This window comes from Scardinius erythrophthalmus (genome assembly GCF_964197995.2).
Source record: "Scardinius erythrophthalmus genome assembly, chromosome: 17".
Taxonomy (NCBI): domain Eukaryota; kingdom Metazoa; phylum Chordata; class Actinopteri; order Cypriniformes; family Leuciscidae; genus Scardinius; species Scardinius erythrophthalmus.
In genome coordinates this window covers 23541176-23553960 of record NC_138237.1, presented here as the reverse complement: position 1 = coordinate 23553960, position 12785 = coordinate 23541176, and the positions used below count along the sequence as shown (strand labels likewise).

General features: G+C 36.7%; 1 protein-coding gene across 1 annotated transcript in view; it reads left to right on the top strand.

Annotated features, from left to right (window-relative positions):
* Positions 1 to 12785, top strand: part of adamts2a (ADAM metallopeptidase with thrombospondin type 1 motif, 2a) — a 74215-nt gene that overhangs the window by 39818 nt on the left and 21612 nt on the right. Inside the window, 5 exon segments of the mRNA XM_081391869.1 lie at positions 3121 to 3323; positions 9335 to 9418; positions 10398 to 10554; positions 10994 to 11099; positions 12552 to 12695. Of these exon segments, the coding sequence (XP_081247995.1) occupies positions 3121 to 3323; positions 9335 to 9418; positions 10398 to 10554; positions 10994 to 11099; positions 12552 to 12695 (694 nt within the window).

Sequence of the window (12785 nt, the reverse complement as noted above, 5' to 3'; positions counted from 1 at the left end):
ATTGTGTAATGATGCTGACTTCACAGTAATTTCATTGTTTTACCTTGGGGTAGTTCACCCCAAAATGAAAATTCTCTCATCATTTGCACCCTTAAGTTGATCCAAACCTGTATGATTTTTTTCTTCTTCTGCTGAACACGGGTACAGAATACTGGTTTGGAACGATTTGAGTGTGAGACAGAAATTATGAAAGAATTTTAATTTTGGGTAAACTTTAATACTCACATTATCTATAAAAGCTAACTATATTAGTGCTACTAATACCAATGTGTTTTTGTAAATAAAATATGACTATCCAATAATTCATTATTTAATTAATTTCTGGGACAAACACAGTAAAGGAGTTTAATTAAATCTCAGTTAGGGTGACAGTATCAAACATGAACAGGTAAATTCATACTTAGTACAAAAAAATGTTAGTCTATGCACTGCTTTTAGTTACAGCAACCCATGGTCTGTGCTGATTCTCATTTGAAAGTAATTTTTATTCTAAGCCAATACTTAACCTTTTCTATGACACTGGCCTTTTGTGTGGATGTCCTGGTAATTGCCCCTATCCTTTGTGTTGTTTCAGCACTAGACACACATTTACAGGTCACCCTAACATATTAGTGCTTGTTTTCCAAAGTCTAAGTTGACTCCATGCAGAAAACTTCAGTTTGAGTGACATGGACCAGCTTTGGTTTTCCTCTTTAGTTTATTTCTAGTGTAATGTGCATATAAATACACAGCTTGATTATTTGGAAGTAGTAAAGCAGATGTCTGTTGCACAAACAAAGCTGATGGCCCATTTTTATGGTAATTTGTCATGTCAAACAAGGTAATAAGCATTGTCTGATGGCAGATATTGACCTAAATGATAGTTTATTAAGAATTTTTTAGGAATTTGTACAAATTTTCACCCAAAAAGGTTGGACCTTTTTTTTTTGTGGGTTAACCCTTAAACACATACCTCGGGTCTTTAGTGACCCGGAACGGCATTCACTACTCTTCTCCTCATTCATTTTTTTAAAGTAAGACATCAACCTTCTTAGTATTCCTCAATCAATTCATTATAAACAATATAACAAGATTTTATTATAATAAAATTATAAAAGACTGCCTGTTTTCCCATTAATTTTTTTAAAAAATTGTATAGGGTTGCTAACGCCCCGAGGTGTGTAACAGAGTAAGTATATTTTTCCTGCACAACAATAATTGAATCTTTGATGACTTAATAAGTGCAATTCACCTTTATTCCACAAGGTGTCAATGTCTGATACACAATGATGAAGTGACGTTTCACTCATAGTTACCGCAGGCAGAAAACAAAAGAATAGGAAGAATCATCAGCAAAACTTGAAATGGCTCAGCGATTTACTGCAGAGCAAGTACTGAACACAATCAGATATTAGTGTCACTGTCACTTGACAGTGGATCTGGTGAAGAAGCTGTCAGCGATCAAAATATTGATTTTGAAGATGTTGAAAATGATAGTTTTGAGAATATGTTTGAGATTGTGAATATGAGCCAGATGCTGAATGTACTGGGAAATGAGCTCTGATGATTACAGTGATGATGGTATAAAACATCTGCTCAAACTGAACCATCCAATGATAAATTGAACCATCCACATGATAAAATGATAACTCATCCAATGATAAATTGCTGAATTAGACACACTCCTGGGTTAACATGTTTTGTTGATCCTGGAACAACATTCCTGTCCGAAAATGATATCCTAACCATATCTCTACCCCTAAACCTAATCCTACCCATAAGTTATTCCTAAAATCAGAGGGAAATGACAGGTGAATAACACTGCACCTTAGCACCTAACCCTGGTTGTAAGCCTAAACTTGACATAAACTGTAAACTTGTCCCTCAAATTTGATTGGTTGATTGGAATGTTGTTCCAGGATCAACAAAGATGTTGATCCAGGAACATGTTGCACTTGGTGAAATCGGGTTCTTCCATTTAAATATAGTATTGAATAGAGTATAAAATACCATACATTCGAAGTTGTTTTGCAAAACATATATAAGTTGTTTGACAGTGTCAGGAGAACTGATTATGCCATCCACTGTTTTTGATGGGAGTGGGCGGTCACTTCTAAGCTCTTTTGCTGGGATTCTGGTTTCCATAGTAACCGCGACTTCTCTGATTGGTGAATCACTCCTTTAGGATTATCTCATTACTTCTGAATAAATTCTGAAATTATATTAGAACATCAAATGGCATATAAAAATCTGTAGTCATAAGGTTTATCACCTTGGGAAGAAACATCATATTTCTCTTAAAACACTGAAAAGAAATCACTGAGTACATAGCAGCGACTTACAAAAAAGCAACATGTTTTTGGACATGATACCATGGTGTTGTAAAATACCATCCATGTAAAAACCATGGTAAATGAATATGATAATCATTGGTACACCACAGTGATTATTTTGTAAGGGAAGTCAAAGGCAAGATATCACTGAATTGGTACAGTAATCTTTTTCTGCCTGTCATTGGATTCACACTGTCCTTCGCTCGAGCAGTTTTGGCACAGACAAAGCCCGAGAGACATGCCTCAGTTGCACCCAATCTGAACATGAAAGCTCTTTGAGTTAAGAGAGTGTTTTTGCCGTGTATTAGGTGACAAGAGAGAGAATGTGCCGAATCAAATGAGAAACATACTGCCACTGTTTTTCCACATTTTTGTTTATCATTGTACAGCTATTTCCTTATTCTAGAAATGGGCTGAATAATGATCTTAATCTACAGTCTGAAGAATATACAAAGGGCAATTTAGTTTCCATGGCTCAGTTAAAGGAATAGTTCAACCAAAAAATAAAATGATCACATTTACTCACCCTCAAGCCATCCTAGTTGTATGACTTTCTTTTTCAGTTGAACACAATCAGAGTTATTTAAAAAAATATCCTGGCTCTTCCCAGCTTTGTAATGGCATTGAATAGTGCATTGAATTTAATAGAGTTTTTGAAGCTCCAAAAAGCGCATCCATCCATTATAAAAGTAATCCACACGGCTCCAGTGGTTTAGTCATTTCCTTCTGAAGCAAAGGAAATTTGATTCCCCATGATTTGACCTCTTTAAATTATATTCTTGAATATTTTGTGTGCATTTTTTTGCAGGTTCCCCTTTGGGTGGTCTGGCTGGAATGGAGTATTTACCCCACCATGTTAAGAAGAAAATGAAGAGCAATATACGAGCTCGTAGAGAGACGTATGAAGATGAGATCTTTAACATTGAGGTTCTGTTGGGGGTGGACTGCTCTGTGGTGATGTTTCATGGCAGAGAGCACATCCAGAAGTACCTCCTCACCCTCATGAACATTGTAAGTTTCCCAAACTCCATTAGAATGAATTCACACTGATGTAAATATGTGTACATTTGTACAACTTTTGTACATAGTTTGAAGAGGTTCAGAGATGACCCTATTATCATAAGCAAAGAAAAATCCTCAGTTTTCCTCACACTCTTAAAAAAATAAAGGTTATTTTTTGGCTTCTATGGAGAACCTTTAACATGGAATCTTTGCGTTGCGCAAAAGGTTCTTCACTGAGCAAAAAGATTCTTCAGATTATTAAAAAGTTCTTTGCACTAAGAATTTTTTTTTCTAAGAACTGTTCATAGTAAGTTTTTTTGGTAATCCCGAAATGGTTCTTCTATTTCACTGTTGTGAAAACACCCTTTTGCCTTTATTATTAAAGGGGTCATATAATGCCATTTTTGTACAAGCTAATATGATTATTTAGGGTCTAAATTAAAAGTTTGTAATATACTTTAATTAAAAATTCTCATTAGTATTGTAAGAAAACACTCATTTTACCTGGTCAAAAACAGCTCTGTTTTCAGCACGCCGTTTAAGTGCATGTGTCTTTAAATGATAATGAGCTTTGCTCACCCCGCCCCTCTGTTCTGTGCGTACACCGTTTGTAACACAATAACACAATAACCATAACGCGTTGTTCATTATAAATGTGGGATTATGAATTATATTGAGAACGTCGTACATAGAAAACATGCCGTAATGTAACTTACCCTGAGTGTAAACCTTAGACGCATTCATTGTGAAGCGTGCTAGCGATTTGCAAAGATTAATATAAATATTAATATAAAGGTTAATAAAACGTTACACTCACTTCAGTTCTTCTGGAGGTTCAGCAGGAACACGAATATTTGGTACCGATCCTTTTTTCAGGAGCAGCTTCTTGGCAAAACCAGCTTTATACTGACCTCGTTTGTAAAGCAGTCTGGTGAAATGATTCGCTCAAACATGAAAGCATTGACGTTGATCGTGGGGAATATTCCCTTCGAAAACAAAACTCAGCCACTGCGTCTTAAGCGGTTCGGATTTAGGAACATCAAAATGACTGCTGTGTTCCTTATTATACCCAAGAACAGAACACCACAATTGCTTAGACACCATTCTGCTCATAGACAGTGCTCCAGCGTATCAATTGATTTGAGACAGGGGAAAACATATAAGAAGATTAAAAAAAAAAACACTGGATGGATTTTTATCATTTTATGATGGTTGTGTACAGACACTGCCAACACACATTTCAGTACAATCAACTTGTAAAAGTGCATGTACCATTATATGACCCCTTTAAAGGGATAGTTCAGGCAAAAATGTAAATTCTGTCATCATTTACTCACCCTTAAGTTTTTCCAAACCTGTATGAGTTTCTTTCTTCTGCTGAACACAAAATATATTTTTGAAGAATATGGGCCCCATTGACTTCCATAGAATGGAAAAAAATACAATGGAAGTCAACGGGGTCCATCAACTGTTCGGTTACCAACATTCTTCAAAATATTTTCTTTTTATGTTCAACAAAGGAAAGAAATTGAGGGTAACAAAATAAAGAACATCAACAACTTGAGGGTGTGTAAAGGATGACAATTTTCAGTTTTGGGTGAACTATTCCTTTAAGAGTTCAGAGAAAGAGTTCTTCTACTTCAAGTTACTTTGTATAAAAGGCGTTAGCTAAAGGGCTTTTGCTTATGAATTTGTCTGCTAAATGACGAGTAATTTACCTTATGAACTTTTAGGTTCTGCGTCTTGTGTAAACCAAAAATCTCCCACAATGTCACTTGACAGTATCATTGTTATATCCAACAATGATTATATCAAACTCAGAGAGGGAAATTAGCATTACTGTACAAAATGCTTGAATGCTTTTTCCCTGACAACTGCTCTAAGTCAAGAAATTACATCCACATCCCTGACAGAGTTTCCTACCTGAAAGATTGATGTACTTGAGATCCTCTACAAGACCAGACTTGCAATGAACTGGCCGTCAAACCTGCATAACTAAACATTTTCTGTCTTTCCCTCCTTTTTCTTTTTCATTTTAGTTTTGTTTTGGCTTTATGGTAGTGTGCAAAGAAAACCCCAGATCCAGTGTCCCGTAATCAATTTGAAGATACTTAAAGGGGTCATATAATGGTATATGCACTTTTACAAGTTGATTGTACTGAAATGTGTGTTGGCAGTGCATGAACACAACCATCATATAATGATAAAAAAAAAATTTAATCTCCTTACAGTATATGTTTTCCCCCATCTCAAATCAAGCCGTCTGACCGTGTGACGTCACACGGTCGGACGCCCCTCCCACGATTGTTACTTGACAGCAGCGTTTTAACACAGACCCGCCCTGAGCGAGCTGTCATCGTAGTCCGCCATTGTTGATACTCTGGAGCAGAATGGCGTCTAAGCGATTGTGGTGTTCTGTTCTTGGGTGCAATAAGGAACACAGCAGTCATTTTGATGTTCCTAAATCCGAACCGCTGAAGACGCAGTGGCTGAGTTTTGTTTTCGAAGGAAATATTCCCCACGATCAACGTCAATGCTTTCATGTTTGAGCGAATCATTTCTCACCAGACTGCTTTATAAACGAGGGTCAGTATAAAGCTAAAGTAAAAAGTTTTTCATGACAATTAGTTGTAACATCAATCTGTTAATGAACTAATGTATACATCAGTAAACACATAGCGTTCGTATCTCACTACTCTACAGTACATACAAAGATAGATCAAAGTGACATTACGTTAACCAACCATTCAGAAATGTCCTGTTCGAGCCTTAATTGTCAAACTTCTTCGGGGCCGTCATCTTGTTCCGGGTCCGACTCAAGTTCAAATTGATATGGTTGCACAGATGTGTCCTCAGAGACTCCCGCTGCCATTCTCTCTCCAAAATATACCCTCAACTGTTGTCAAGGCAACACTCCACATGTGTTGTGTCAAAACGCCCCACAGAACAGAGGGGCGGGGTGAGCAAAGCTCATTATCATTTAAAGACACATGCACTTAAATGGCGTGCTGAAAACAGAGCTGTTTTTGACCAGGTAAAATTAGTGTTTTCTTACAATACTAATGAGAATTTTTAATTAAAGTATATAACAAACTTTTAATTTAGACCCTAAAGAATCATATTAACCAAAAATGGCATTATATGACCCCTTTAACACAAACTTTTAGTGTCTGTTATGGTGCCCCTTGTGGAAATGTACAAAATGCAATGCATATTTGCTTAGCGTTATGAACTGCGGTCTGACATTCTGAAACGCAAAAACATACAAAATCGAATTTGCATAGCTAGAAATGTTTTCGGTTTTGTGCTTGTGTAAAGTATGTTTATAAAAGTGACTACCAGTTCCAAAGGTCTTGCAACTTATATTGCAGTGTTCCTCCACGCTCATAGTTCTCTCATTCACACTTCAATTTTGTTTGCACGGCGGTTCCGTGGCTAAGCAGAAGACAAGCTCCGATGGTATACCTTGCTGCATTATTAATTAAGTCCTAATGATTTTCTGGAACTTTGGCCTCTTACACGTCAATTAGCTACCTGCTAAAGACAAGCTGAGATCTGGACTAATAAAATCCTGACAGGGTCCTGGAGAGGGCCAGAGACAGCCAGCACTAATGAGAGACTTGCTGCTAAGGTGATTAGTATGGTGTGTGTGTGTGTGTGGGAGAAAAGAGAATACAAACAAGAGAGTATGTGCTGATAATAGTCATTAATGTGCCGGGTTACATAGCTGTCATTACTGAGTGCCTAGACACATGGTTTCAGGTGGGAACAAGGTTACTTGCCACTGTTTCTTAGAGACTGATATGCTTAGCAACAGAAATGAATTGTTACTTTAACAACAAGGAAACATATTTTATTTCTCTCATTATAAATATATAATAATTATTTTTTTATAATATAAAATTTAATATTTTATGTAATATCAAGTGAAGTTAATAACTTAATAATTTCGAAAGGAGTATACCCTAATCTTCAAATTAATGGCAGGATATTAAAGCAGCTTCTTACCCTGTCTTCAGTTCTTTTGGCATCCCTCCTCCTCCCCTTCTCCAGGGGGGCCAAATCGGAGTTCAAGTAGAATAACCCCTCTATACACAGCAAGCCAAAACCGTTTACCATGTGCGCTAGTCGTTTACCATGGTTTCCTTTTTTCTTTCACCTAAAAACGTTTTGGCCGTCATTTACACGACAATGGCGTTTTGGGGCCTGAAAATGCAAAGTTTTGGAAGCAGGTTCCAAAGTGCACGTTTTTTTAAATCATACTCGATACAAATCGTTACTGCGATAATCGATACGAATATGTGAAAACGGTGACGTTGTGCACATGTGTATTACGTGTTCAGTCTATAGGCAGTCTATAGTTTTTCTTTACAAAGTGACCTGGCCTGGCCTGGCATGTATAATACAGCACTTTTAGTCACTGGTTTCACAAATGTTGTCATTTTCGCAGCATTAGTCATTTTGACAAAATTGTCTTTTGTACGCAAAAAAATAAAATAAAAAACGCAAAGGAATTTTTTTCCCATTTTTAGTACATCGTTGTTGTGTAAATGTACCCTAAAACAGTTTGGTTGCTCTAAAATGTATTTGTACCGTTTATTTTTCATCATTCATTCTTGACATTCTAGGAGTTTTTCAATATATCAATAAATTGATATATTCTTTTTTTCCCTATTGTGACATATATCCAGTGAAATGGCTTTTCAAACTAGAAAAAAATGTTGGGGAATTGATTGGATGGTCGTGGTTTGCTATTGCTGTCATGTCATGTCATGTGAGTGACAGGTTGTCCCGCACTTGCAACAGTAAACACGTCATCAGAGAAGAGAAGATAAATCATTCATAATAAATACTGCAATATTCCATAAAAAAAAGTAATGCCAATTTTGATTTCATGGTGACTAAAATATCAAAAGATTTGTATAAAAATTATTATTTTCTTTACATTATCTTCTTCTTGTTACAGTAACAGTCTTTTCCGGAGCCATCTGTGATTATGTGAACACACACTCATGTAAAGTTTAGTTTCATTGAAAAACAAGTGATGTTATAAGGAATAGGCATCTAATTGTATCTGTATGCATTCTGGTGAAAGATTGGAGCGTTCTAGTGGAAACTATAGCTAGCTCAGTGTCTGCTCTCCATAATCAGGCTCAGATTTTTAAACAGCCTCTAGTCAAGCTGTCATCCATCTGTCAGTGTCTTTTTTGTATGTGTGAGTCTGTGTGTGGTTTAGTGCTTCATTCGTTTTCTTTCTTACACACCCTGGTCATTTAGCCAGAGCTTAGCGCCTCCTTACAGATTTCTTCCCAGGTTCCCCCAGGGCATTGTGTAAATGAGTGGAGAGAAGTCAGGTGTGAGCATGGTGAAACTGTTTCTCTTCTTTAGGCCCATGTAATGCTGAAATTGAACTGGGGATCTTAAATCTATGTTCTTTTATGAAGGGATGCAGATATGCAGGGGTGATTTTCTTTCTCTTTCTTACTTTGAGATAACACTGCACCCCTCCTTGTCAATTCTCTTACATTTGTTTTTAATAAACTTTTTTAATAAGCATTTTTACACTTTTTTCCTCTGAGGTACCTTGAGGGTCCCAGGACGTCACTTTTATATATACTTTTTACGTACAAATTTTAACCTAGAAATATATATATATTTTTTTCCATTTAAAAATTTCCATTTGCCTGAAAGATCTGAATGAACATGTACAATAGACACATGTAAACGCATGTCAAGGCACTAGTAAATGATGACTCAGGGTTCAGGGTTCACCTTTAAAACCTTCTCAAGGTGACTGTAAGGCTGTGCATTTTCAGCTCACAAGCAGTAAACTCTCAACTTCTCAAACTGCCTCTGGCTCTGTGACAGTTTTTCTTGCCTACATAATTTTGGCATCCGTGTTATTGCCCAGACGAATTACACATCCATGCATCACATCTAGGCTGTCTCTATTAAGGCTGTGTTTGTGTTACCTTTCTTCTTGTTTATCCTTTATGTTTTTCTTATGAATCGTTCCACAGGTGAATGAGATTTATCAGGACAGCTCCCTGGGTGCCAATATTAATGTCGTCTTGGTTAGAATCATGATGCTCTGCTCCTCCAAGGTAAGACGGCATCAGCCAGCTCCCTTCTGAAACTATTTTGGATGACTTTGGTTGTATCAACAGCACTTCAAAGTATGAAAATATCTTAACTATGAAAAATATGATAATCTAGTGTACTCAACTTTCCAACAGAGACTGTTTTGAAGTATATCCTGTTATCGCAATCCAAAGCAAAGTCTCACCGCTGTAGCTGAAAAAGATCGTTTTAAAGTTAGACTTTTGGATTTATGTCTGGGGAGCCTGGACATATTAACAATGGCCTGAATGCCTAAGAATATTTTAAAGCTTAAAATGCGAAAATTGTTTACACTAAAATTTTTTTTGCGAAAATTTAAAACAAGTTTAATTCTTTTAGGTTCAGTAAAATTGGTGTTGAAGTTCACTGCATACTTTTGACGTCTACGAAAGACTTTGATTGATTTGTTTTCGAATTGTCTCTTGTATTCTAAGATAGAAACTTAATTCTGAAACTAAATTGAAATCTGGTAATTGAACCCCCTCCCATCACAAAAGTGTGCCCATTCTTTGTTGGATATAAATAGATATAAATCATATTTACCTGCAGTGCAGAGTCGTTCACAAGATGCACATGCATTAAAGAGCTGTTTGCAAGTTTTGTTTCCAACAATGGATTGTAGCAATATCCACCTCATCCAGCGCTCTTTTTGTTTTCTGTTTTAGAAAATATCCTGTTACACTGTAAGAAACCACTGAACAATTTCAGACCTTTTTGCAAACCCATTTGACAGATCAAAAGATCAAAATTTGCCATTCTCATCTGTGATTCTGCACAACTGATAGAAAACACACAACATGATTGCTAAAATATTATCAGGGAAAATAATTCTCAGGTCTGTACATTGACAGGATTTATCATAATATTTTAATGGGACTCGTGCCCCAGTAAAAAGGGTCTAGCGACATCCCTGGTTAACAAAGTGGGAGTGTATGAACCTGTGATTTGTGTTGGTTTTGTCAGTCCATGGGTTTGATTGAGCTGGGCAACGCCTCTCAGAGTCTGGAGAACGTCTGTCGCTGGGCCTTCCTGCAGCAGAAAGAGGACAAGAATGATGCAGAATACCACGATCATGCCATTTTCCTCACCAGGCAGGAGTTTGGGCCCACTGGCATGCAGGGTAATACTTTTATGAAAACATAACATGATGCATGTGCTAGAGTTGTCAAAGTGGGCCCTGTGTATCTATGTAAGCGCTCGGTGAAGAGCGTCAAAGATGTCATTGTTGGTCACTGTAGCCAATCACAGACATATATGTTGAGCGCATCAACACAATGGCCAATCAGAGGTGTTTAAGAATCTGTTCAACAGCGCTCAAAATGCTAGAGGGAAATGCTGGTATCGTCACATTTTTAAATTTCAGTACAGACTTGTTACCGAAGTCGGTACTTTTTGACAACTCTAAAATTCAGCTAAAATTCATGTAAAGAGGAGAGTTACACAAAGTTATTTTCAGCAAGACTTGTCGATTTGAGGCAGCATAAACAACAGACTGTTGAGTTATGTGACTATGCAAATACTTTTCTACTCTGACTTTTATCTTCCCTTTTTCTTTGCAGGTTATGCTCCTGTGACAGGAATGTGTCACCCTGTGAGAAGTTGCACTCTGAATCACGAGGATGGCTTCTCCTCTGCTTTTGTTGTGGCCCATGAGACAGGACATGTGTGAGAAAAACTTGATCAGAACTTCCACCATAATTTGCCACCACTGACCAATGTTGGAGAAGCTAATATGAAAGTGTTAAGCCTCAAGATACTCCTAATTTAAAGTAGTTGAACTACAGTCAAGTCCTCAAGTTAAGCCAATATGGGCCAGATTTACTAATAGCTTGTGCCAGCGCAAACCCTCTTTTTGCATAAAAAACTACTGTCAGGATTTACTAAAGCCACGCAATGAAAAATTTGTGCTGAAAAGGTATGGACACAGTTTTTTTTTTTTTTTTGTGGCTGACCTTATTGCATATGCATTTGTAGGAGTTTCCCTTTCAGATGCAGAGTTTATGGCAGGAAAGTATTTAAATGAATCATGCATGGTACTAATTTACTAAGGAATTATTTACCAGCCAATAAAATATAAGGCAATATCTTTGAATATCAGACTATTTAATTTTTTTAATCAGAGCAGTATTTATATAGCACAAAAATTAGCAATAAAACTAGAAAGTGCCACAATTACTGATACTTGTATCAGGCCGATTCTGCGCTCAAGCACTCGCACTCGTTCTCATTAAAATGTTCCGATACCAAAAACCAAGACGACATGTCCTGACAAAGAAACAGCCAACATAACTTCAACAGTCTATGAAGTAAATGTATTTAATTAATAGAACATTAAACATAAATTCAATATTTTCACGCTGTAGCATAGACGTGAGAGCTTGATTGATGTATAATGGGTGGTTTCCATAAATGATTACAGGTAAACATCATGTATAAATGGTATGAACAGTAAAAATAACAGAAACTTGTACAACACATTCTAACAGACATTTACTAAACGAATTTAATGAACTAATATGGTTTAAATTCTGTTTATTTCTCTACCCCATATTTTAAAATTGCAAATGCACTGAAAATACAGGTATCAGTATCATCTGCAAGTACCAAAATATTGGGTTTGTAATCGTTCTGGAAAAACTGGCATCTGTAATGCTTTAGGTCTGATGAAGATGATAAAGATTCCAAAACAAAAGTATTTATTCAATTAAACAAACTCTGATAATCCACAGGTATGCAGACACCGTAACACAAGACAATACCAGACAAAGAACTGAAAACAAAGAGGAGCTTAAATATACAAAGATAATAAGCTCAATGGCGAACAGATGTGCTGATTGAATGAGTCTCCATAGAAACTAATGACTGGCTGGGAAAACAGAACAAAGGAGCACAGGAAACAGGTTACTGAAGAGAAACAAACTAACAGTCCATGAAAATGAAACTTAACTTAAACCGAACATGACAGAATCGGTGCATCCTTATTAATTAGATATAATATAATATAATATATCCTAATATACATAATATATTATGTATTACATTTTTACATTCTCTCACCCATGTTTCCTTTAAGTACAAAAGATGACTGAGAGAGTAATATTCGTTTGTTATATTCAGACTGGGGATGGAGCATGACGGCCAGGCGAATGAGTGCGGGGATGAGGTTCCCATGGGCAGTATCATGGCTCCTCTGGTTCAAGCAGCCTTCCACCGCTTTCACTGGTCCCTTTGCAGTCAACAGGAGCTCAGGCGATACCTCAAGTGAGTAACTGTTTTTGTAGCTTCCTGATTTGTAGTATATGAACATATTCACCCGGTTCATTGATTGTAAATCCTAAAATAGTGCTGTTA